The sequence below is a fragment of the Hypanus sabinus genome, chromosome 3 (genome assembly GCF_030144855.1).
Source record: "Hypanus sabinus isolate sHypSab1 chromosome 3, sHypSab1.hap1, whole genome shotgun sequence".
NCBI lineage: Eukaryota > Metazoa > Chordata > Chondrichthyes > Myliobatiformes > Dasyatidae > Hypanus > Hypanus sabinus.
The window spans coordinates 170,869,344-170,891,569 of record NC_082708.1 but is presented as its reverse complement, the minus strand read 5'-3'; the positions used below and the strand labels follow the sequence as shown (position 1 = coordinate 170,891,569).

The 22,226-nt window shown below is 40.5% G+C and overlaps 1 protein-coding gene across 1 annotated transcript; it reads left to right on the top strand.

Moving 5' to 3' along the window:
- The first annotated feature begins 11,349 nt into the window (after positions 1 to 11,349).
- Positions 11,350 to 15,822, top strand: gnrh2 (gonadotropin-releasing hormone 2). Its single transcript, XM_059963484.1, has 3 exons — positions 11,350 to 11,398; positions 13,799 to 13,969; positions 15,694 to 15,822. The coding sequence occupies exons 2-3, from the start codon at positions 13,832 to 13,834 to the stop codon at positions 15,820 to 15,822; spliced, it is 267 nt and encodes an 88-aa protein (XP_059819467.1). The 5' UTR covers positions 11,350 to 11,398; positions 13,799 to 13,831.
- The last annotated feature ends 6,404 nt before the right edge of the window (positions 15,823 to 22,226 follow it).

Sequence of the window (22,226 nt, the reverse complement as noted above, 5' to 3'; positions counted from 1 at the left end):
GGGTTATTGATTTGTTTCATGGCAACATTACTCTTCAATGTTCAGTCAACAATTCTCTGTGGCCTTTACACTTCAGAATTATTTGCTTAGATAAGACTTGATTTCCTACTAGGCTCTAATTCATTTCAGAAAAGACCTCACTTCCTTGAGTACACAAATTACTGTTTCATTTCAGGTTTTCATCTGAAAATTGATTCTAAAAGGTTGTCCATTTCACTGTCATGTACATAAATATCAGTAATAATTTTGAACTTCTGATGAGATAAAGTTTTAAAATAAAGAAATATAGAGTATGTGTCATAAACACGAGATCCTATAGATGCTGGAACTCCAGAGAAACACAAAATGCTGGAGGGTCTCAGTAGCTCAGCATCAATGGAAAGGAATAAATCATGTATCATTCATGGGGTAAGTATCACACACATACAATCATTATTGCATTAAACTCTGACAAAATTTTGTTCAAAATTTTCTTCAAATTTGAAATGAGAAAGGAGCTAAAAAGTGTGGATTGGGACAGGTTGTTCTCTGGCGAGGATGTCATTGGTAATTGGGAGACCTTCAAAGGAGAAATTTTGAGAGTGCTGTGTTTGTATGTTCCCGTCAGGCTTAAAGGCACGGTGAATAAAAATAAGGAACCTTGGTTCTCTAGGGATATTGGAACTCTGATAAAGAAGAGAGAGATGTATGACATGCATATGAAACGGAGCAAATAAGGTACTTCAGGAGTATAAAAGTGCAAAAAAATGCTTAAGAAAGCAATCAGGAGGGCTAAAAGAAGACATGAGGTAGCTTTGGCAGTCAAGGTGAAGGATAATCCGAAGAGCTTCTACAGGTATATTAAAAGCAAAAGGATAGTAAGGGATAGTGAGGTCATGGAATCTGTATAGATTGAAGAGGAGGAGGTGCTTGCTATCTTGAGGCAAATCAGAGTAGATAAATCCCCAGGATCTGACAGGCTATTCCCTCGGACCTTGAAGGAGACTTTTGTTGAAATTGCAGGGGCCCTGACAGATATATTTAAAATGTCGGTATCTACGGATGAGGTGCCAAAGGATTGGAGGATAGTTCATGTTGTTCTGTTGTTTAAAAAAGGCTCTAAAAGTAATCCTTGAAATTATAGGCTGGTAAGTTTGACGTCGATAGTAGGTAAATTATTGGAAGGAGTACTAAGGGATAGGATCTACAAGTATGTAGATTGACAGGGACTTATTAGGGAGAGTCAACATGGCTTTGTGCGTGGTAGGTCATGCTTAACAAATTTATTAAAATTTTTCAAGGAGGTTACAAGGAAAATGGATGAAGGGAAGGCAGTGGATGTTGTCTACATCGACTTCAGTAAGGCCTTTGATAAGGTCCCACATGAGATGTTAGGAAGATTCAGTCACTAGGTATACATGGTGAGGTAGTAAATTGGATTAGACATGGGCTCAATGGGAGAAGTCAGAGAGTGGTAGTGGAGGATTGCTTCTCTGAGTGGAGGCCTGTGACTAGTGGTGTGCCACAGGGATCAGTGCTGGGTCCATTGTTATTTGTCATCTGTATCAATGATCTGGATGATAATGTGGTAAATTGGATCAGCAAATTTGCTGATGATACAAAGATTGGAGGTGTAGTGGACAGTGAGGAAAGTTTTCAAAGCTTGTAGAGGGATTTAGACCAGCTGGAAAAATGGGCTGAAAAATGGCAGATGGAATTTAATACAGACAAATGTGAGGTATTGCACATTGGATGGAGAAACCAAGGTAGAACATACAAGGTAAATGGTAGGGCACTGAGGAGTGCAGTAGAACAGAGGGATCTGGGAATACAGATACAAAAATTCCCTAGAAGTGGTAGATAGGGTTGTAAAGAGAGCTTTTGGTGCATTGGCCTTTATAAATCGAAGTATTGAGTATAAGTGTTGGAATGTTATGGTCATGTTGTATGTAACACTTACCCGGCAGGCTAGTATATGGCTAGGGGAAAAGGAGATCCAGCCACTCACCAACCCCACCTCCCGTACACGCAGGTGCTGTGAGAATCAAGTTTATGCCGCGCGTACACACACAATATTAAACTCACACCAGATACCGTTATGGAATACACTTTAAAGATTTTAATAAAACTAAAAGAGTACTATGCAATACAATATATACGAAGGAAAAGAAAATAAAGTAAAAGGCGCCAACTTATCAAAGTCCAGTCAGTTGGAGCTCACCCATCGAACCATGCGACCCCTCGTCACTTTCCTCCGACCTCCACGTCCTCGCACCTGGGACCACCCCGGTGGTCGATCGATCAGTGCGGCGCACGTCCACCTTCCTCGGCATCTTCTTCCTGACTCCCCTGAAAAAAAACCGCAAAAACCCCCAAGCTCCCAACCTCACAAGACAAAATAACATTCCTCATTGGTCAACAAATGAATACAATCCCGATATCAGCAAGTCCAAAGCTAAACAACTGCGAGAGAAAGCACTTACCTTACAAAGAAGCATTCCTACTCTTAACAGAACAAAGAAGCCATTTTGATTAACACACAGTACATTGTACATGTATAAGGCATTGGTGAGGCTGAATTTGGAGTATTGTGTGCAGTTTTGGTCACCAAATTACAGGAAGGATATTAATGAGGTTGAAAGAGTGCAGAAGGTTTACAAGGATATTGCCGGGACTTGGGAAACTGAATTACAGAGAAAGGTTGAATAGGTTAGGACTTTATTCCCTGGAGCATAAAAGAATGAGGGGAGATTTGATCAAAGGTGTATAAAATTATGATGGGTATAGATAGAGTGAATGCAAGCAGGCTTTTTCCACTGAGGCTAGGGGAGAACAAAACCAGAGGGCATGGATAAGGGTGAAGGGGGAAAAGTTTAAAAGGAACATAACGGGGGGCTTCTTCACGCAGAGAGTGGTGGGAGTGTGAAATGAGCTGCCAGATGAAGTGGTATTGCGGGATCACTTTTGACATTTAAGAAAAACTGGGACAGGCACATGGATGGGAGGTGTATGGAGGGATATGGTCCAGGTGCAGGTCAGTGGGACCAGGCAGAAAAATGGTTCAGCACAGCCAAGGGCCAAAAGGCCTGTTTCTGTGCTGTAATATTCTATGGTTCTAATATTAGATTCCCATTAGAACAATAGTAAAAGCCAATCAATCGCCAAAATCAAATAAATATTTCATTTAATTTCCATAGCAATCAACCCTATAAATTGTTCAGCTTCTCTATTAATTTCATGCTCACACTTTAGAAAGCTAGTACTTTTTAACTGAGTAGGTTAAGCTAAGCCAAAGAATCATGGAATCACATCTTCCGGAGTACCTCGTTCATGCTGACAATGATGTGTAATGTGCTAATCCAATTTGGCTACATTAGGCCTGTATCTCTGCACCTTTCCTATCCAAACCTGTCAATTGACTGATAGTAGTGTGTTCCTAACTGCTTCTAACACATCCTCCAACAGCTCATTCCAAATATTCACCACCTTCTGTGTGGAAAGATTTACTGTTCAGATGTACTTTAAATTTCTCATTTCTCACCTTAACCCTCTAGGTCTACATTCCCTTGGCTTGAGAACAATATTCTGAGTATCTTTCCTCTCTATGCCACTCAAACTTTTATAAATCTATAAGAACATCCCTTAGAACTCTCCTCTGGTGAAAATATGCACAACCTCCCACAGAGTACTCAGTTGATGATAATATCCTAATGAATCTCTTCTGCACTCTCCCTTTTGCCACCGTGTCCTTCTTGTAGTGTGGTAACCAGAAGTCTACAAGTTACTCTAAGTGAAGTTTAACCAAAGTTTTGTACAACTGCAACATGACATCCTAACTCTTGTACTTAATGCCTTGGCCTATGAAGACAAGCATACCAAATGCCTCATTCAGTATCCAATATTCCTGCGTCACCACTTTTGTTGAGCTATAGTCTTGCACATCAAGTTTCCTTTGTATATCAATATTCCTAGGGCCCCTGCCATATGCTTGACAGAACTGGACCTCCTAAACTGAATTGCCTCAAATAAGTCTGGATTAAATTTCACCTGCCCAATTTTCTAGCTGATCTGTGTGCGACTCTACCTCAGAGAACGTTCTTTGCTGGTTGAGCATCCAGCTAGCAAATCAGCCTCATAAAAACAATTATCACACAAATCATTTATTTTATAAACAAAGGTCCCCACATCAAGCCCCGCAGTGCACCACTTGTAGCAAAACACCAGTCAGGGAAACACCCATCATCCATCAAGCCACTTTCAGATCCAGTTAGCCAAATCACCTCAGATCCATTGTGCCATAGCCTTCGGGATTAGCCTACCATATGAATCTTGTCTAAAGCTTTACTAAACTCCATGCAAATGATGTCTGCCATTCTGTCTTCATCAGCTTTCTTAGTTACTTCTTGATGCTTATACCTCAGGTTCATTTAATCAGGTGGTACTGTAAGCTTTGCATTCATAGAGTTCATAGATTTATATAGCTTTCTACACCACCAGCCCACGGTGACCGAGATGTCCCATGCAAACTACTCTCAGAATAAGGTTCAATATTACTGGCATATGTTGTGAAATTGGTTGTTGTGTGGCAGCACTACATGGCAATACATAATAATAAAACTGTAAATTACAGTAAGTATATAAATATTTTTTAAAAAGCTAAATTTAATTAAGTAGTGCAAAGAGAGGACAAAAATTGTGAGGTAGTTTTCATGGGTTCAATGTCTGTTCAGAAGTATCATGGTGAGAGGAAGAAGTGTACCTCCTCCCTCATGATAGCAATGTTCTGGGTGATGGGAGACCTTAATTTTTGAGGCATCATACCTTGAAGATGTCCTGGAATGCTGGGAAGGTTATTGCCATCCTAGGGGTTGACTAAGTTTACAACATTCTGCAGCTTGATCCTGTGCTGTGCCCCTCCCCTAACCGGATGGTGATGTAGCCAGTTAGAATGCTTGTCACAGTACATCTATAGAAATTTCCTTGTGTCTTTGGTGACAAACCAAATCTCCCCAAACTAATAATGCCTTTGTAACTGCATCGATATAGAACATAGAACAGTACAGCACAAGAACAGGCCCTTCGGCCTACAATATTGTGCCAAATTAATTAAATGGCTAACAAAACTAATCCCTTTTCCGTGCACACGTCCATGTCCTTCCTTTTCCCTCACATTCATATGCCTATTTAAACATATCTTAGAAGTCTCTGATGTATCAGCTTCTACCCCCACCAGAGGCAGCACATTCTAGGCACACACTACTCTGTGTTTATATAAAATCAAACTTGCCCCTCACATTTCCTTTGAAATACACACTCTCACCTTAAGTGCATGCCCTCTGGTATCAGACATTTCAATCCTGGATATGCCTCTCAGAAACTTTTAAACCTCTATCAGATGTCCCAAGCTTCCACCACTCCCAGAGAAAACAACCCAAGTTTGTCCAACCTATGTTGGGCCCAGGATAGATCCTCAGAGATGCTAACACCGAGGACCTTGAAACTGCTCACACTTTCCACTTCTGATCCCTCTACGAGGACTGATGTGCATTCCCAGTCTCTTATGCTCCAAGGAATAAAGTTCTAGCCTCTCCAATGACTTTGTATAACTTAGTCCCTCAAGTCCTGGCAAACATCTTTGTAAATCTCTTCAGCATTCTTTCTCATTTAATAACATTGTTTGTATTGCAGGGCAACCAAAAATGAGCACAATACTCCAAGCATGGCCTCATCAGCACCCATTCTGCTGTATCACGGATTCCCAATTTGTTGGTCTCACTTTGAGAACACATAACTTTCAGAGATAGCTGTCACCAATTACTGGGACTGAAGATAGTACAAATTGACCAGAATGAAATGGAGACAAAACCATGAAATTCTGATATGACATTAAATGGGTTTCATAAACATACGATAAATGTGGAAGGGATAGGGATAATCTAATTGAGGTATTTGGGATGACAGAGGGGTTTGATCAGATGCAGAGAAATTATTTCATCTGGTGGTAAGAGTTTAGAGCAATGAAGCATAACCTTAACTCCATTGCAGACTATGAGGGAAATAAGAAGCAATTTCACCACACAGAAGGTATTGGGACTACATGAGTCTTTTCCCTACTAGAACATAAGAAATAGGAGCAGGAGTAGACCAACTGGCCCTTTGAGCCTGCTCCGCCATTCAATAAGATCATGGCTGATCTGGGCATAGACACGTCTCCACCTACCTGCCGTTTCCCCAGAACCCTTATTTCCCCTACTATGCAAAACTCTATCCAACTTTGTGTTAAATATATTTACTGAGGTAGCCCCCACTGCTTCATTAGGCAGAGAATTCCACAGATGCACCACTCCCTGCGAAAAGCAGTTCCTCCTCATCTCCGTCCTAAATCTACTCCCCCGAATCTTGAGGCTATGTCCCCTACCAGTGGAAACAACATTCCTGCCTCTATCTTATCTATCCATTTCATAATTTTATACGTTTCTATAAGATCTCCTTTCATTCTTCTGAAGTCTAGCAAGTGCAGATTCAGGCAACTAAATCTCTCTTCAGAGTCGAACCCCCTCATCTCTGGAATCAACCTGGTGAACCTTCTCTGCACTGCATCCAAAGCCAGTACATCCTTCCTCAAGTAAGGAGACAAGAGCTGCACGCAGTACTCCAGGTGCAGCCTCATCAGTACCCTGTACAGTTGCAGCAAAACCTCCCTGCTCTTAAATTCAATCCCTTTAGCAATGAAGGCCAACATTCCATTTATCTTCTCAACGGCCTGCTGCACCTGCAAACCAACTTTTTGTAATTCATGCTCAGGCTCTCTTAAGTCCCTCTGCACAGCAGCACATTGCAGTTTTTTTAAACCATTTAAATAATAATCTGCTGTTCCATTTTTCCTTCCAAAGTGGGTGATCTTGCGTTTACCAACATTGTACTCCATCTGCCAGACCCTTGCCCAGTCACTTACCTATCTATATCTCTTTGCAGACTCTGTATCTTCTGCACAGCTTGCTTATCCACTCAGTTTAGTATCATCAGCAAACTTAGATACACTACACTCAGTCCGCTCTTCCAGATCGTTAATGTATATCGTGAACATTTGTGGGGCCATTACAGACCCCTGCAGCACACCACTCACCACTGACTGCCAACCAGAGTAACACCTATGAATCCCAACTCTCTGCTTTCTATTAGTTAACCAATTGTCCATCCATACTAATACATCACCTTCAACTCTATGCATGCTTATCTTATGGATAAGTCTTTATTGCGGCACCTTATCAAATCTCTTCTGGAAATCCAAGTAAATAACATCCGTCTGTTCCCCTCTATCCACTGCGCTCATTATATCCTCAAAGAATTCCAGTAAGTTTGTCAAACAAGACCTGCCTTTGCTGAATCCATGCTGCATCTGCCTGATGGATCCATTTCTTTCCGGATGCCTCGCTATTTCCTCTTTAATGATAGCTTCAGGCATTTTTAAAATACAGACATTAAACTAACTGGCCTATGGTTACCTGCAATTTGCATACATCCTTTTTTGAACAGTGGTGGGGCATTCGCCTTTTTCATTCTTAGATGCATCAGATATTTCTGTTTATTGCCTGTGCCACTGTAATACTATTATTTGATGGCCGATAGACAATTCCCACCAGTGATATTTTTTCCCTTTACTATTCCTAATCTCTCCCCAGATGGATTCAATATTCTGCTCCTAACATCTTATATCATCTCTCACTATCACCCCGATCTCATCTTTAATTAAGAACACTACCCCACCATCCTTACCTTCCTGCCTATCCTTCCATATTCCCTGATATCCTTGGATATTTAATTACCAATCCCCTCCACCCTGCAACCACATCTCTGTAATGGCTACTAAATTATATTTGTTTGTACTGCTTTGTGCCACAAGTTCACTGACCTAGTTTTGAATATGATCACATCACCTGATCCTGCATCATCTCTGTATTTAATTAGCCGTAATTTAGTGACTTTTTATTCAACCACTACAAAAGCCTTACCTGCTACTTACCTGTGCCTTCCCGCCAAAGCCTCAAGTTCCCACTCCTACACTGATCCCCTCACACAATGGCCACTCTGCTTTGATCCTGCTGTTCTTTTAACTGCCCGTTATTAAATTGTGAATCAATTGGTCCACTGCTAATACACCGAGCCCTGCAAAATGCTCCTTTTTAAAATTCTTCTCCCTGACCTGTGCTCTCTTTTCAAATCAATTGGTCCGCCACTAATGCACCAAAAGTATGTCTATCTTAATTTTTACAGCAGTGACTGATAAAATTTCTCAGGTAAGATACAGGAGGTTGTGAAGTCATGATGAGCGAGTACAGTGGAGTGGCAGCACAGGTATGGTTGAATAGCTGAACAGGAAGGTGATACATCTGCCGTCCACATTGCAGTTTAATGCAAAATGATTTTCTGTATCAAATCGGATCCCGGCAACATATAGAAGCTCTTCGTAATGTTCTGCAAGTTAATAACAGATCTCAGAACGAAGTAGATGATGGGCAAAATAACAAGCACGAGAAAATCTACAGATGTTGGAAATCCAAAGCAACACACACAAAATGCTGCAGGAACTCAGCAGGTTAGGCAACATCTATGGAAGAGAGTAAACTGTCAATGTTTTGGCTGAAACTCAAGAGTCCTGAAATGCCGACAGCTTACTCTTTTCTGTAGATGCTGCCTGGCCTGCTGAGTTCCTCCAGCATTTTGTGTGTGTTACTGCAGATGATGAATAAATGTGGAAGTGCACAACACTGTAGGCAGTGACTATGGCCTTTCACACCAGTGACTAGGCTCCTGAATAACAAGTTCCTTGCAGCAAGCCCGTAGTTACACAGTTATGTCTGGAGATGAGATCAATGAAGAGATTATTCTGAGCTTGTTAGCTGATGATTCATGCTTCCTAGTTGTTTATTTACTATGGTTTCATCAATTTCTGATTGGCAGGTTTATCCCATAATTGTTATTGCCAGCTGGCTTCCCATCTCATTAGTAGGCTGATGGGAGAAGGCTTAGCTGATTTAATATACTTTTAAAAGAACCAAATTATACAGAGCAAAGAGAAGTATAATTTTTATAGATTTTAAATTGTTTTCTACATTGAAGGAGGCCATTTGGCCTATTCAATCTCTGCTGGTTCTCAGAGCATATCCATCAAGCCCACTCTGAATAGTGGTTGATCAAAATGGAAAGTGCTTTTAAATTATGTCACTTGTGGTAGTGTATCTAAGGCTGAACCTCCACAGTCCTTCTGAATATGATATTCCCTTTGCATATCCCACAACATGTCAGTGATAATAAGCCCAATTCTGATGAGTACTTTGAGGGGGGATTTCTAGAATGCAGACCACAGTCCATAAAGGACCAGCAATATATTTTTGAATCAGCATGCTTGGGGCAACTTGCATTCAGTGGTGTTCTCATGCACCTGTTGTCCATTACCATTGTAGGTGGCAGTGGTTTAGGATGAGTGACTACATTGCATTTATAGATGGTGTCTACTGTGCATTGATGTAGAGGGAGGTTGATGTACTAATCCAGTGGACTGTTTTATCCTGGATGGTGTTGAGCTGCTTGAGAGCTGTTGTCCCTGTACCCAACCAAGCTTGTGAGGAGTGTTCTATCATGCTCTTGATTCATGCGTTGTAGTTGGTGGAAGAGACATGAGGTGCTGGACGCAAGTTAAACACCATGCCTCTGCTCTATTCTTTCAGCCCTGGTATTTATAGGACAGTGGCAATTGAGTTGCAGGCAAAGGTGAGCCACAAAGCATTACTAGTGGAGAACCCAGCAACAGTAAGATCATTGAATAATAAGGGGATTAGATTCCCCTTTGTTGCAGGTGACCATTGCCTCGTACTTCTGCAGCACATATGTTACTTACTATTTTTCATCCAATTCTTAAGATCCTGCTGCATGTGGGCATCAACTTCTTCATTTGATGAGGAGTTATACATGGGTTTTTTAATTATACAGTTGACAGTGAACATCTCTAATTCTGATCTTGGAAGAAAGGTCACTGAAGAAGCTGCTGAAAGTGTTTGGGCTAGGAAATTCAGCAAGGAGGTGGTAGAAGTCTGACTACGGCCATTGGAGTTTTTCCTCTTCGATGCCCATTGACCAGGTTCAACCAGGTCACATTGATACAACCGTCGGTTCGCCACTGTCTTGATTAGATCACCCTCACCCCACATCCAGAATTTAGCGGTCCATGTTTTGGAAAAACCATGATGAGATCTTGAGCTGTGTGGTCCTGACAAAGCCCAAAGATGCACACGAGCCTGTCCCACCACTCAATATAATCATGGCTGATGTAACTCGTGACAACTCTTCTTCTGCGCTAGTTCCCAAAACCCTCAATTTCTTGACCTTTCAACCAGTTATCTAACTCCACTTTCAATACTACTAATGATCTAGCCTCTACAACCCCTTGCAGTGGAGAATTCTGGAGATCCACCATACACTGTGCAATGACCGACTGATTTTCTTAAAAGCATGATTACTCAATCAAAAATATCCCATCAAAACACAGTATATAAGGTAGGGATGAGTGAATTCTATGTAACAGCACCATCAAAGATGGTTCCACCACTTTCCTGATAATTGACTGGGCAGTAATGAGTTGAATTGGACATCTGCCTTTCTGTGAACTGAATCCCCCGGGACAATTTTCCACAATTTTTGTTAGACCAGTGTTGTCTCATCATTAATTTCCTGACTCATCTGTTGCAGAGTCCTTAGGTCAGGGACCTTAGATCCAATGCACTGGGGTGGAAGGCATCCTTGATCCCAAGGGATTGCCAAAGAAGGATAAAGGGTAAGTATTTAAGGGAGAAGGAAATTGGCATTTATACTGATAGATTTAGCTGGAGAAAGGCAGGAAGGAGGCTTGAGAGAAGCATGAAATGAATGGGTCAAGTGGCCTGTTTCTGATCTGCGTATCTTGTGTTATCCTACGCAGGTTACAAAATTTTCATCTGCAGATTGTCCAGTTTAGCAAAAGGCATACTGTATATCAGTGATCAGTAACTCTTCAAAAGATGATCAGTAATTATAGATATAAATTGACAAGCACTCTGCAAAGGGGAAAGATCAGAAATATTTCGTGCATCTTGGTTCTTACTTCTGGCAGCAACAGTGTTCTCTTTAATATAAAAATGTGGATTCAATCTCCAGGGACAGTGAGGATGTAAGATCTCCAATTGAATACACCGAGTTAGAAACTGTTTGTTCATGGTCACCATGCATCGATTACTCTTCACAAACATGATGATTCCAAACAGAAACAATTATGATCTTATAATACTCCACTTCAGGTCCCTCCTCTTTTCGAATCAAGATATATAGGGAGACAACCGAAGACTGGAAAGCAGCTGATAGAAAGCTACTTTGAACTTGTTCACAGGTAAGTCATGATTTCTTCGAGTCTTTGATTCTTTATGAAATAATTTTTGTCAAACCTTTTATTTTAAGTTTCAATTTAATTCATAATAATATAACTTTCAGACCAATCTTTGTTAGTAATTTGATAGATTAATTAATTGTTTTACTTTACAGAAGAATGATCAAAAGGATCTAATAATTAGTTCTCAGTATTTTTCAAGCAAACAGACATGGCTGATTGTTACTTGTGGGGTTTATTTTGTAGCTGTAAGTTAAATTCTTTGAGATTTACAAGTTGCTATGTCCAAATAAAGGGTAAATATCAAACTGCATTTAGGATTTTGCAGAATGAGCAATTTCACCACAATGTGATCAACCATTAACACCTCCTTAAACTACATGAGCAGAAATAGGTTTTAAAATAGGATTTGGAATATTAAATTTATACTAACATTGCAATTTGACCTTGCCTGTTTCATTTTGTTAGTTTTTTTTTGAGTGAAGCGGAGGAGTTGGAGGGTCGATGTGCCTGTACCATTCTTGTTCAATTTTGTGCAAGGGGGGGATTTGGGCATCATTGTGCCCATTCTGTTTTGTTTGGTTTTATTGTGCAGGAGGGGATTTGGGAGTTAGTGCCTGTTCCGTTTTTCTTTGACTTTTGTGCAGGGAGGGAGAGTTTTGGGGGTTGTTGATTGTGCTGCCTTTCCTTTCTTGGTTTCCTGGCTACATTGATAATAAAAGAACCTCTGAACCTTGAAGATAATGGAAGATACTGAAGAAGATGCACTGTGTTGTTGTGTGGATACACACTCAAGTGTTGAGTGTAGACTCCACCTGGGTCAAGGTGCTTTCAGATTCTTGGTTGTCCATAACCTTAGTGACTAGTGCTCTACTATCATTGTCATTCTACAGCTGATTGCATTGTCACTTCCCAGGGCCTCACTAAAAGCCAAGGTTTGTATAATTTTCTTTCACACTGTGTTCATTCTCTTCAAATCCATGGGCTGCACAATTTGTAACATCTGTGGTTTCCAAGTATCTGTTGTAATTTCTTTATTCAATGTTTCTCAAGACTAACGATAACATTATTTTGAGTTCAAATCCCTCTAAGATTTGGGCACATAATTAATGATAAGCATTCAATGGACCAGCAGGGATGAACACAGTGTTGGGGTTCTCGTTTTTGAACTGGCTCCTGCACTGAAACCACATCTGCTTGTTCAAAGAGAGATGTTTTTGGAGTAGAGTTTCTGGTAAGTTGGAAACACAGGAGACAACCTCCCACAAGCAGCAATGCTATGACAATGTGTTTGATAATGACATTGACTGAAAGGTAAAGAACTGAACACCAGGGAGAACTTGCCCACCTATCCCCATGGACATGTAAATCACCTAAGAGGCTTTAACATCTCAGTCTGTATTGAAATGGCAGTCTAGACCTTGTATTGTTCACTATATTGGGCCTTGACCCCAATCTATTGCCTCAGGAAAAGGATGACACCACCTGGTCACACTTGGCACCAAATACATTCACTGTTAAGAACTCAGCACAGAAACAACATTAGGGAAATGGAATGCAACACAATAAGTTATATAAGCAAGCTTCACATAGTCAGCAGGAGAGGAGCTTGTAGCTCACATTGAATGGCAAATAAAAGATATAGCACTCTGATAAAAATAATCACAATTTTATTATTCTCATCACAATTGAAGAGCATTCCAAAGCACTTTACATGCTTAAAAGATGCAAGATGTTGACAACTAATTATCTTCAGAGAGAGCTATCTGATTATACCACCTTGCATATGCAAATTGAAATCCATACATATATATAATATTGATCTGCAATTGAACATGCACTATTTAAACTGCCAAAATACAGCAATGGGTTTAAAACTGAGCTGGTTTTCTGATCGAACCATCCAAAGATGAATCATTATTGTGATTCGATAGTATGCCTGTATTCTTTTCACCTGTATCCTCTCTAATCAGAAATATTCTACCTATAGCTTTGTAGTTTCCATAAAACCATAAGACATAGGAGCAGAATTAGGCCACTCAACCCATCCAGTCTCTTCTGCCATTCCATCTTAACTGATTTAATATCCTTCTCAACCCCATTCTCTTGCCTTCTCCCTGTAACCTTTGATGCCCTTACGAATCAAAAACCTATAAACCTCCATTTTAAATATACTCAGAGTTTGCTTCCACAGCTGTCGGTGGCTATAAATTTGACAGATTCACCACCCTCTCGTTCAAGAAATTCCTTCTCATCTGTGTTCTAAAAGGACATCTTTTTATTCTGAGGCTGTGCCTCTGGTCTTAGACTTCAACCACTGCTGGAAACATCCTCTTCACATCAGCTCTATCTAGACCTTTCAATATTCGATAGGGTTCAATGTTTTACCTTTCTCTTTCACAGAGCCAACAACTGTGAGATCTCTTCCCGCAGATAATGGCCTTCCAAAAAACACTCGGCTTCCTGGTGTTTTTCCTGTTGATTGTTAACCCTGAGTTTTCCAGAGCCCAACATTGGTCACATGGTTGGTATCCAGGTGGCAAAAGAGAACTGGATCCACCTCAATATGAACCGGTGAGTCTGATTTATCTCCACTGCTTTAATTTTGTGTACTGTTACACTTCAGCTACAATTCCAACAATTAAACAGGCTGAGGGAAGAACCTATTACCCAGTCTGGCGGTCATAGTCCTGAGTCTCCAGTACCATCTTCCTGATGCTTATGGGTCAAAGGGATTGTGGGATGTGTGCAGGGATCCTCAACAATGTTATGGGCCCTTGACTTATTCTAATGCATCAGATCATTAATATTCCAAACAACACTTTATTTAATATAAAACATCTATGTTTTGAATATATTGAACATATGAATCATTAACATTTCCAAGTCAAGTTGAGTCTATTGTTATGAACATAATTTCGGTGAGGTATAGGTTCAGTACCAAGGACAACTTGCATACAGCAGCATCACAAAGATGAAGGGATAGACAGCACTCAGAATATAGATTATACATTAGTTCCACATTAAATAATGCCATATGGAAAAAAGTCCTTTTGCAGTAGCAAGTATATATTTTATGAAGTTAATTGCCTGGAATAGGATGGGCTTTGGAAAAGGGATTGATTGGATGCAATAGATGAATGTGACTCGAGGCAGTGCTGGAAATATTGTCAATTACAAATTTCCCACCAGAGATTACTGATCAATAGTTATCAAGAACCATGAAGTTCCTGCAATGAAAATGTTCCTATGATGCTCCAGGATTTATTCATTGAGCAGATATGCTGATTAATGCACAAGTCAGGGTGGCAGGAAGTCTGGAAGGACTATGGATGTAATAATTCCCAAGGAGCATACTGGTCAATACTAAATATTGAGAATTGGTGGTAAATACCATGAAAATTGCATAAACAGTGAGTGAATGATCTGATATGGAGACTTAGAAGATATTGGGGAGCAAAATAGTTGGGGGAGTGATCTAAGGTTGGGAGAGACCTGATTCAAGATTAATCTGCTGTGGGAAAGAGACCTGCTGCCCTCAAACCTTGTGAACACTCATTCTCCGTCTTTGCTGCTTTGGCATGTCTTGTCAACCAGCTGGTCCAGACTTCTCGCAGTCATGGAGAATGGCTGGGACTAGAAGCAGTTCTTCCAATCTCTAAGTTCATCTTTCCTCCTGTGTGATATGTTAGTCTTCCATCAGCTGCATAACCGAACTGAGGAGCAACAGGACAAACAAGGCCACATGACTGACAGGCACCAGTAGAAAATACAAAGGGATAAATGGCTATTGTTCATTCTGCTTTTTTTTATGACTGCACATAAAATATATTGGAAGTCAGTACTGAGGAGTGATGCAATGTTTTGATGTCAGTGAACAAGTGACAAGCTGCAGAGGAGGGTACACTGGGCTCTAATGTAAAAGTTTGGGTCTTATCGAGTTGCATTTAAATCTGTCACTGAATGGGTAGAAGTGAGAGTACTGGAAATACAGAAGCAGCAGATAAACACCATTTAAAGAATTAAACATGATGTGAATGTAAGACAAAGAACACCAGGAATGGATCAAGTTCAGACAGTGAGCAGCCATTGATCTCTGTTGGATGGTGGAGCAGGCTTAGGAGTCCCACAGGAAACCCTGAGATACTAACGTGTTTGAGATTATCACTCATCATTCACTCAAAATCTACTTTATGCAACTTGCCCTCTTACTCCAACAGTTCTCTGGAGAACCTGCTCAGGATGGCCTAACACAATTGATCTGGATGTTGAATTCACTCTTCCCTGTTGCTTATTAGGTTTCAGACGAACTCAAATTATGTGATGGAGAGAACTGCATTTTCCTGCAAAGCTCACAGAAAGACTTTGTGAGGAGCTTTTTGGTAAGAACTGTTAAGATTTGTGACAAGGTGCCACACCACACATGAGGGTGGGAGCCTATGCTATTATACAGGAATGACTAGAAGATTCCCTGACTGGCAGGAGACAAAGTGTGGGAATAAAGGGGGCTTTTTCTCATTGGCTGCCTGTGACTAGTGATGTTCCACAGGGTTCAGTGCTAGGACTGCTTCTTTTTCCTCTTCCCACTCTCTGCAGAATGACTTACACATGTTAGAATAGGCAAAGAAGTGGAAGATGGAATATAGTGCAGTGAAGTGTATGGTCATGCACCATGGTAGAAGAAATAAAGTTGTAGACTATTTTCTAAACAGGGAAAAATTCAGAAATCAGATGCAAAGAGACTTGAGAGCGTTAGTACAGGATTCCCTTAAGGTTAACTTGCAGATTGAGTCAATACAAAAGTAATATTAGCATTCATTTTGAGAGGATTAGAATATAAAAGTAAGGATGTAATGCTGAGGCTTTATAAAGCATTGCTCAGAATGTACTTGGAATATTGTGAGCAGTTGAAAGGATATTTTGGCATTGGTACTGTGAATGAAAGGGTTAACATGCAGTATTGTGCAAAAGTTTTAGATCTATATATATCTATATAGCTAGGTTGATTAAGTCTTTTGTACAGTACTGTAGTCATTTTATGTATTGCAAAGTACCACTGCCGCTGCAAAAAATCATGACACATGTGAATGATGATAAATCTGATTTTGATATGGGTGTCCATTGTGGAAGGAGAGTGGGAAGAGGGAAAAGAGAGGGGAATCATGGTCAGGAAATGGGGAAGGGAGAGGGGGGGGGGAGCAGAAAGCAACAGAAAGACATTCTGTAATGATCAACAAACCAATTGCTAGGAATCACATTACCTTGCCTGGTGTCTGCACCTGCGTCAGCCCTCGTCTCTGCCACCTCCTCACCTATCCCACAGCACTCCACACTCGCTATTCCCAACATCCTTTGATTCCATCAGATTTACAGACTTGCTCTCTGCTCCGCATTGACAAACACAGTACTGTGCAGAAGTCTAAGGCACCCCTGCTATATTTAGGTACCTGTGCGCAGTACTGTATAAGGAGTCTTTTTTCGATGGCCCTGGGCCTGTTCTCACTGGAGTTTAGACGAGGAGCTCTGTCATTGAAACATATTGAATCTTGAAAGTTGTAGCTTTAGTGGACTTGGAGAGGATAGTCTTGGACCAGAGGGCACAGCCTCAGAATATAGGGATGTCCGTTTAGAAAAGGGATGCAGGATATTTTCTTTAGCAAGAGGGTGGTGAGTCAGTGGAATTCCATGCCACAGAGAACTATGAAAGTTAATTCATTGGGTATATTTAAAGTGGAAGTTGATAGGTTCTAGAATAATAAGTCTGTCAAAGTTTACAAGGGAAAGGCAGGAGAATGGGAGTGAGAGGGATAATAAGTAGCCAAGATGGAATGGCGGAGCAAACACGATGGGCTGAGTGGCCTTGTTCTGCTCCTATATCTTTAGTGACGTTTAACCAATCGGTTAGAAACAGCAGAAGCCTTGTTCTTTCATTGGAACAGCCATTGTGAGGAAAATGGGCCCTATGTTGAACTCATACATCGTGTGCCTATGAGCTAAGACTCTGCCTCACTAAGCCATCAGTGGGTATTGTGCATCTCCAGTTGTACAGGATCTTCCATGTTGTGATGAGACTGGAGGAAACAGTTTAATTGGTGAAATAGTTTATTATTTTCACATGTACCCAGGTCCAGCGAAAAACTAATTTTGCATGTCATCTACACAGGTCATTTCATCACATCAGTGCATTAAGGTAGTAGAGGGGAAAATAATAGAATGCAGAATAATGTGTCACACTTACAGAGAAAATGCAATGCAGGAAATCAAAATGGTCAAGAGTCCAACTTATTGCCTTTGGCAACCATATAATAGTCTTACAATAGTGAGATAGAAGCTGTCCTTGATCCTTCTGGTTAAAGAGGATTTTGTATCTTTTGTCTGATGGGAGACAGGAAGATGAGAAATTGACTAGGGTGGGAAGGCCTTTGATTATGTTGGCTGCTTTATTGAGATAGTGAAAGTATTACCAGAATCCATAGCATGGAAGCTGGTTTTGATGATGTGCTTGGACAAGGACAAGCTCTTGGTGATGTTCACTACAAGGAACATGAAGCTCTCATCTTTAACTGTTTCAAGTTCAGGACAGAGAAACAGAAGGGAAATTTAAAATGGGGTGATGCTAAGTCCAGGAGGAACAAACACTATTGATAGCAAAGACACATATTTGGCTAAACAAACAGTGAGAAGACAAGCTTTTTAATTCAGCATAATATTTGAAACAATTTTATTTACATATAACAACTTGAAGGGCTGCCAGAAAAGAGAAGGAAAGGGGAACCAAATGGATAGATTTCACAAGCAGATAACATTGGCACAACAGGCTGGAGTTGCCTCATTCTGGGCTGTAAATTTCCATAAATAAACATTATTATCCAGTGTAAGTTGATGATGTTCCTATAATGCCATAATCTCAACAAAAATAGCAATTGTGTTCAAGTTCAGATGTTAAATTGTTTATCTTTGCTTTCTGTTGAGAGCAATTAATTATTAGAGAAACAACAGATCTGAGCTTTTCTGGAATAATATGGGATTGTGAATGTTTTCAACACAATGAATGATGACATACACGTACTTTGATAATAAATTTTCTTTGAACTTTATCTCTGTTCTTTCTCTCCTCCATCTTCACAATGCCTATAACATTAGACCGATATGTTGGTGCGAAGATTTCAGAAGACAAACTGAATTTCAACTTATTTTCAAATCGTGTTAAGTGCCAATTGCAACACAAGCTGATGTTGAAGAAAAAAGTCTGCAAAGCCATGATTTTAAAAAACTGGAAGAGTATTTGTTAAGTATACAGTATTTCCTCATGTACACATGACATGTGATAAAATGTTATGTGATTACAGTAAACTTTACAAAGAGTTTTCCCTCTTCTGTGTAATAAATGATTTTATTATGCTACATCCCCACACCAATTCTGAAATATCATTATTTGAAAATGGAAATGCTATCTCTTATTAGGAAAAATTAATACATCTTTATAGTGAAAATCAGTATTGCTAAGATGAAAGTTTTCCTTACAGGAGGACATTATAATCTGTGTTCTCTGTAGGCAACAAATACTCAGTGGAAGGAGTTGGGATGAGTAAGAAATAATGTAGTTCTTCATCCTACTGCCCAGAAATGTATTCAATCACACTTACACCTTCCTGTGGTTTTCTCATTTCTTTCACGACATTGTATTGTGCTGCAGGTCTATGTACATATAAGCCAGGTTGGAGAGGTATGAACTCAATATTTCTGATATAATAAGGTAGCTCAACAATCTGTTGAGATTGTTGAGATGGAGCTGTATCATCCAGTCATCCAGAACTACCCAGGACAGTGAAGATAGTTTAACCAGCACCAGCCAGGTTGCACATTGAGAATTAGGAAGGAATTGTTTATACTGTATACTTCTCCAAATGTTCATAAATCCTGCCTCTCAGCATCTTTTCCATCAACTGAAGCACTGAAGACTCACTGCTCTATAATTTCCTGGTCTATCTCTACTCCCTTTCTTGAATAAGGGAAAAACATCTGCAACCCTCCAATCCTCTGGAACCTCTCCCAATTGCATTGATGATGCAAAGATCATTGCCAGAAGCTCAGCAATCTCCCGCCTTACCTCTCACAATAGCCTGGGGTACATCTCCTCTGGTCTTGGTGACTTATCCAACTTGCTGTTTTCTAAAACCTCCAGCACATCCTCTTTCCTAATATCTATATGCTCAAGCTTTTCAGTCCACTGTAAGTCATCCCTGCAAACGCTAGATCCTTTTCCGTAGTGAATACTGCAGCAAAATATTCATTAAGTACCTCTGCTATCTCCTCTGTTTCCATACACATTTTTTCACTGTCACCCTTGATTGGTCCTATTCTCTCATGTCTTATCCTCTTGCTCTTCACATACTTGTAGAATCCTTGGGGTTTTCCTTAATCCTGTCTGCCAAGGCCTTCTCATGACCCCTTCTGGCTCTCCCAATTTCTTTTTTAAGCTCCTTCCTGCTTGCCTTATTATCTTCTAGATCTAGACCTAGTTTTTTTGAACCTGTCATAAGCTTTTCTTTCCTTCTTGAATAGATTTACATGGCACCTAACTCTCTAACCCACTTTGCTGTATGTGTTGGTAATGATGTGACCATGTTTTCTAGATGCTCAGCCTGAAGAATGCTACACTCACTTTCTTAGCACTCACTGTAACCCTGACCCTACTTTGCAGGACCTCATCACCTTTTCTTCCTATGTATTGGCACCGATGTGACCATGACTTCAATTTTTCAATTCCTGCATTTGTGTGTAGTCTTAACAATTTTCCCCACAGCCACTTCACATTTTTCTCTGCTATTCTGTTTCCCATCCCAGTGCAGTTTCAGTTTATATCCCCCAGTGCTGCAATAGCAAATCTTCCCACAAGGATATTAGGCACTTTCCAGTTCAGTTTATACCTGTTCAGGACATCATTGGGCTCTCAGAGCCAAGTGAGCTACGAATCTGAAGCTTTTTCTCTTTACCCATGGTAAACTGCATGATCTTCCCATTTCTAACCACACTAGCACAGGGTACAGGTAGCAATCCTAAGATCACAACCCTAGAGGACCTGTCCTATAGCATAGCATCTAACTCTGACCTCACTTTGCAGGAGCTCATCACCTTTCCTTCCTATGTATTGGTACTGATGTGGCCATGACTTCCAGATGCTCACCCTGAGGAATACTGTACTCTCACTTTAACTTTGCACAGGCTGAAACTCTGACTCACTTTGCAGGACCTCATCACTCTTCCTGCCTAAATATTGGTACTGACTCAAATTGAGTTGCCCCTGACCCTGGCACCTGGCAGACAACATACTATGTGGGAATCTCACTCTGATCCACAGAAGCTCCTCTGTTTCCTGAACCAACGAGTCCCCCATTAGCAAATAAATTATGCAAAATAGAAATGAGGGAGCGTTCATATGTCCATTGACCACTCGGAGATCTAATGGTTGAGGGGAAAAAGCTGTTTCTGAATCATTAAATATGGGGCATCGGATTCTTGTACCATCTCCCCTACTGATGGCAGTAATCAGAAGGCATTTCACAGATGGCAAGGGTCCTGAGATGGATGTAGTCTTGTTGAGAGACTACTATCTTAAAGGTGTCTTCACTGATGGGAAGGGTTGGGTCCGTGATGAAGCTGGCTGACTCTATAAGCCCCTGCAGCTTTTTTTTTTGAGTCCAAGGCCCTATGCATTAAAGGCTCCATATCAGGTGTTGAAACAATCAGTCAGAATGCTGTCCACTGAAAACCTTTAGAAAGATGCAAGACATACCAAATGTTCTCAAACACCTAACGAATTAGAGCCACTGTCTTCCTCATGATGACATCAATGCAATGGGTCTATGATAGAATCTGAGATTTTGATGCCCAGGACTTAATGCCAATCTCTCTTACCCTCAGTCTTGCAGACATGGAGTGTGAGGTTGTTGTGACAGCATTCAAATTGCTGATTTCTCTCACACCTGTAAGCCACCTCTTTATCATCTGAGATCTGAGAACCTCAGCTTGTTAGAAAAATTTGATCACAATAATCCAAACGTTCCCTTAAAATGTCCAAGCCACAAAGCCTATTGTTAGTTTAAAATAGCATTTTAGTTTTCCCGTTCCCCTTCCTCTAACCGTCAGGTTCTATGCCTTCTTTCCCAGCTGGAATGAGGTGCCCAACCTTTCCAGCTTTTCCTTCTGCCTGACTTATAAATGGATTTGAGCCAAATATCAGCCATGACCTTATTGAGTGATGGCAAGCAGATGAGGGACTGAATGCCCTGCCACTGCTCCTATTTCCTACATTCACAAGATGACATTTGGGACAAAGACCAGAGTTGTCCACAACTTCAACTACTTTGTTTTATGTAGTATCAAGAGGTGGATACAGTGCTCAGGATATGTTGCTCTTGACCCACTTGGAAGTGCACTTCACTGGTTTGATTGTACGTTGCTTGTTCTGGCTGAAAGGCCAAGTTTCTCAAATCCAGTAGCTACTCTTACACTTGAATAACTGCATGATGGGAAGGGTAAAGCTAATAGTTAGTGACTAATCCAGCCCATGACTGCCTAATCAATCTACTGTTAATTATCAGTGAAATGAGGGAACCAACTTTCATAGCATTGCCTTGTGGAACGCCCTCATTAATGTCTTACATATTGTATATTCATGAGGGAATACTAAAAGGAGTGGTCATGCTGGTTTTTAAAGCAAAGGGACAAAGAAATTTCAATTGAGAATGGTAAATCTCCTGTATTCTCTACCCAAGAGTATTGTGGAGGCTAGAGTTAGTTAACTTTTCGAATGAAGTGGAAAATGAGG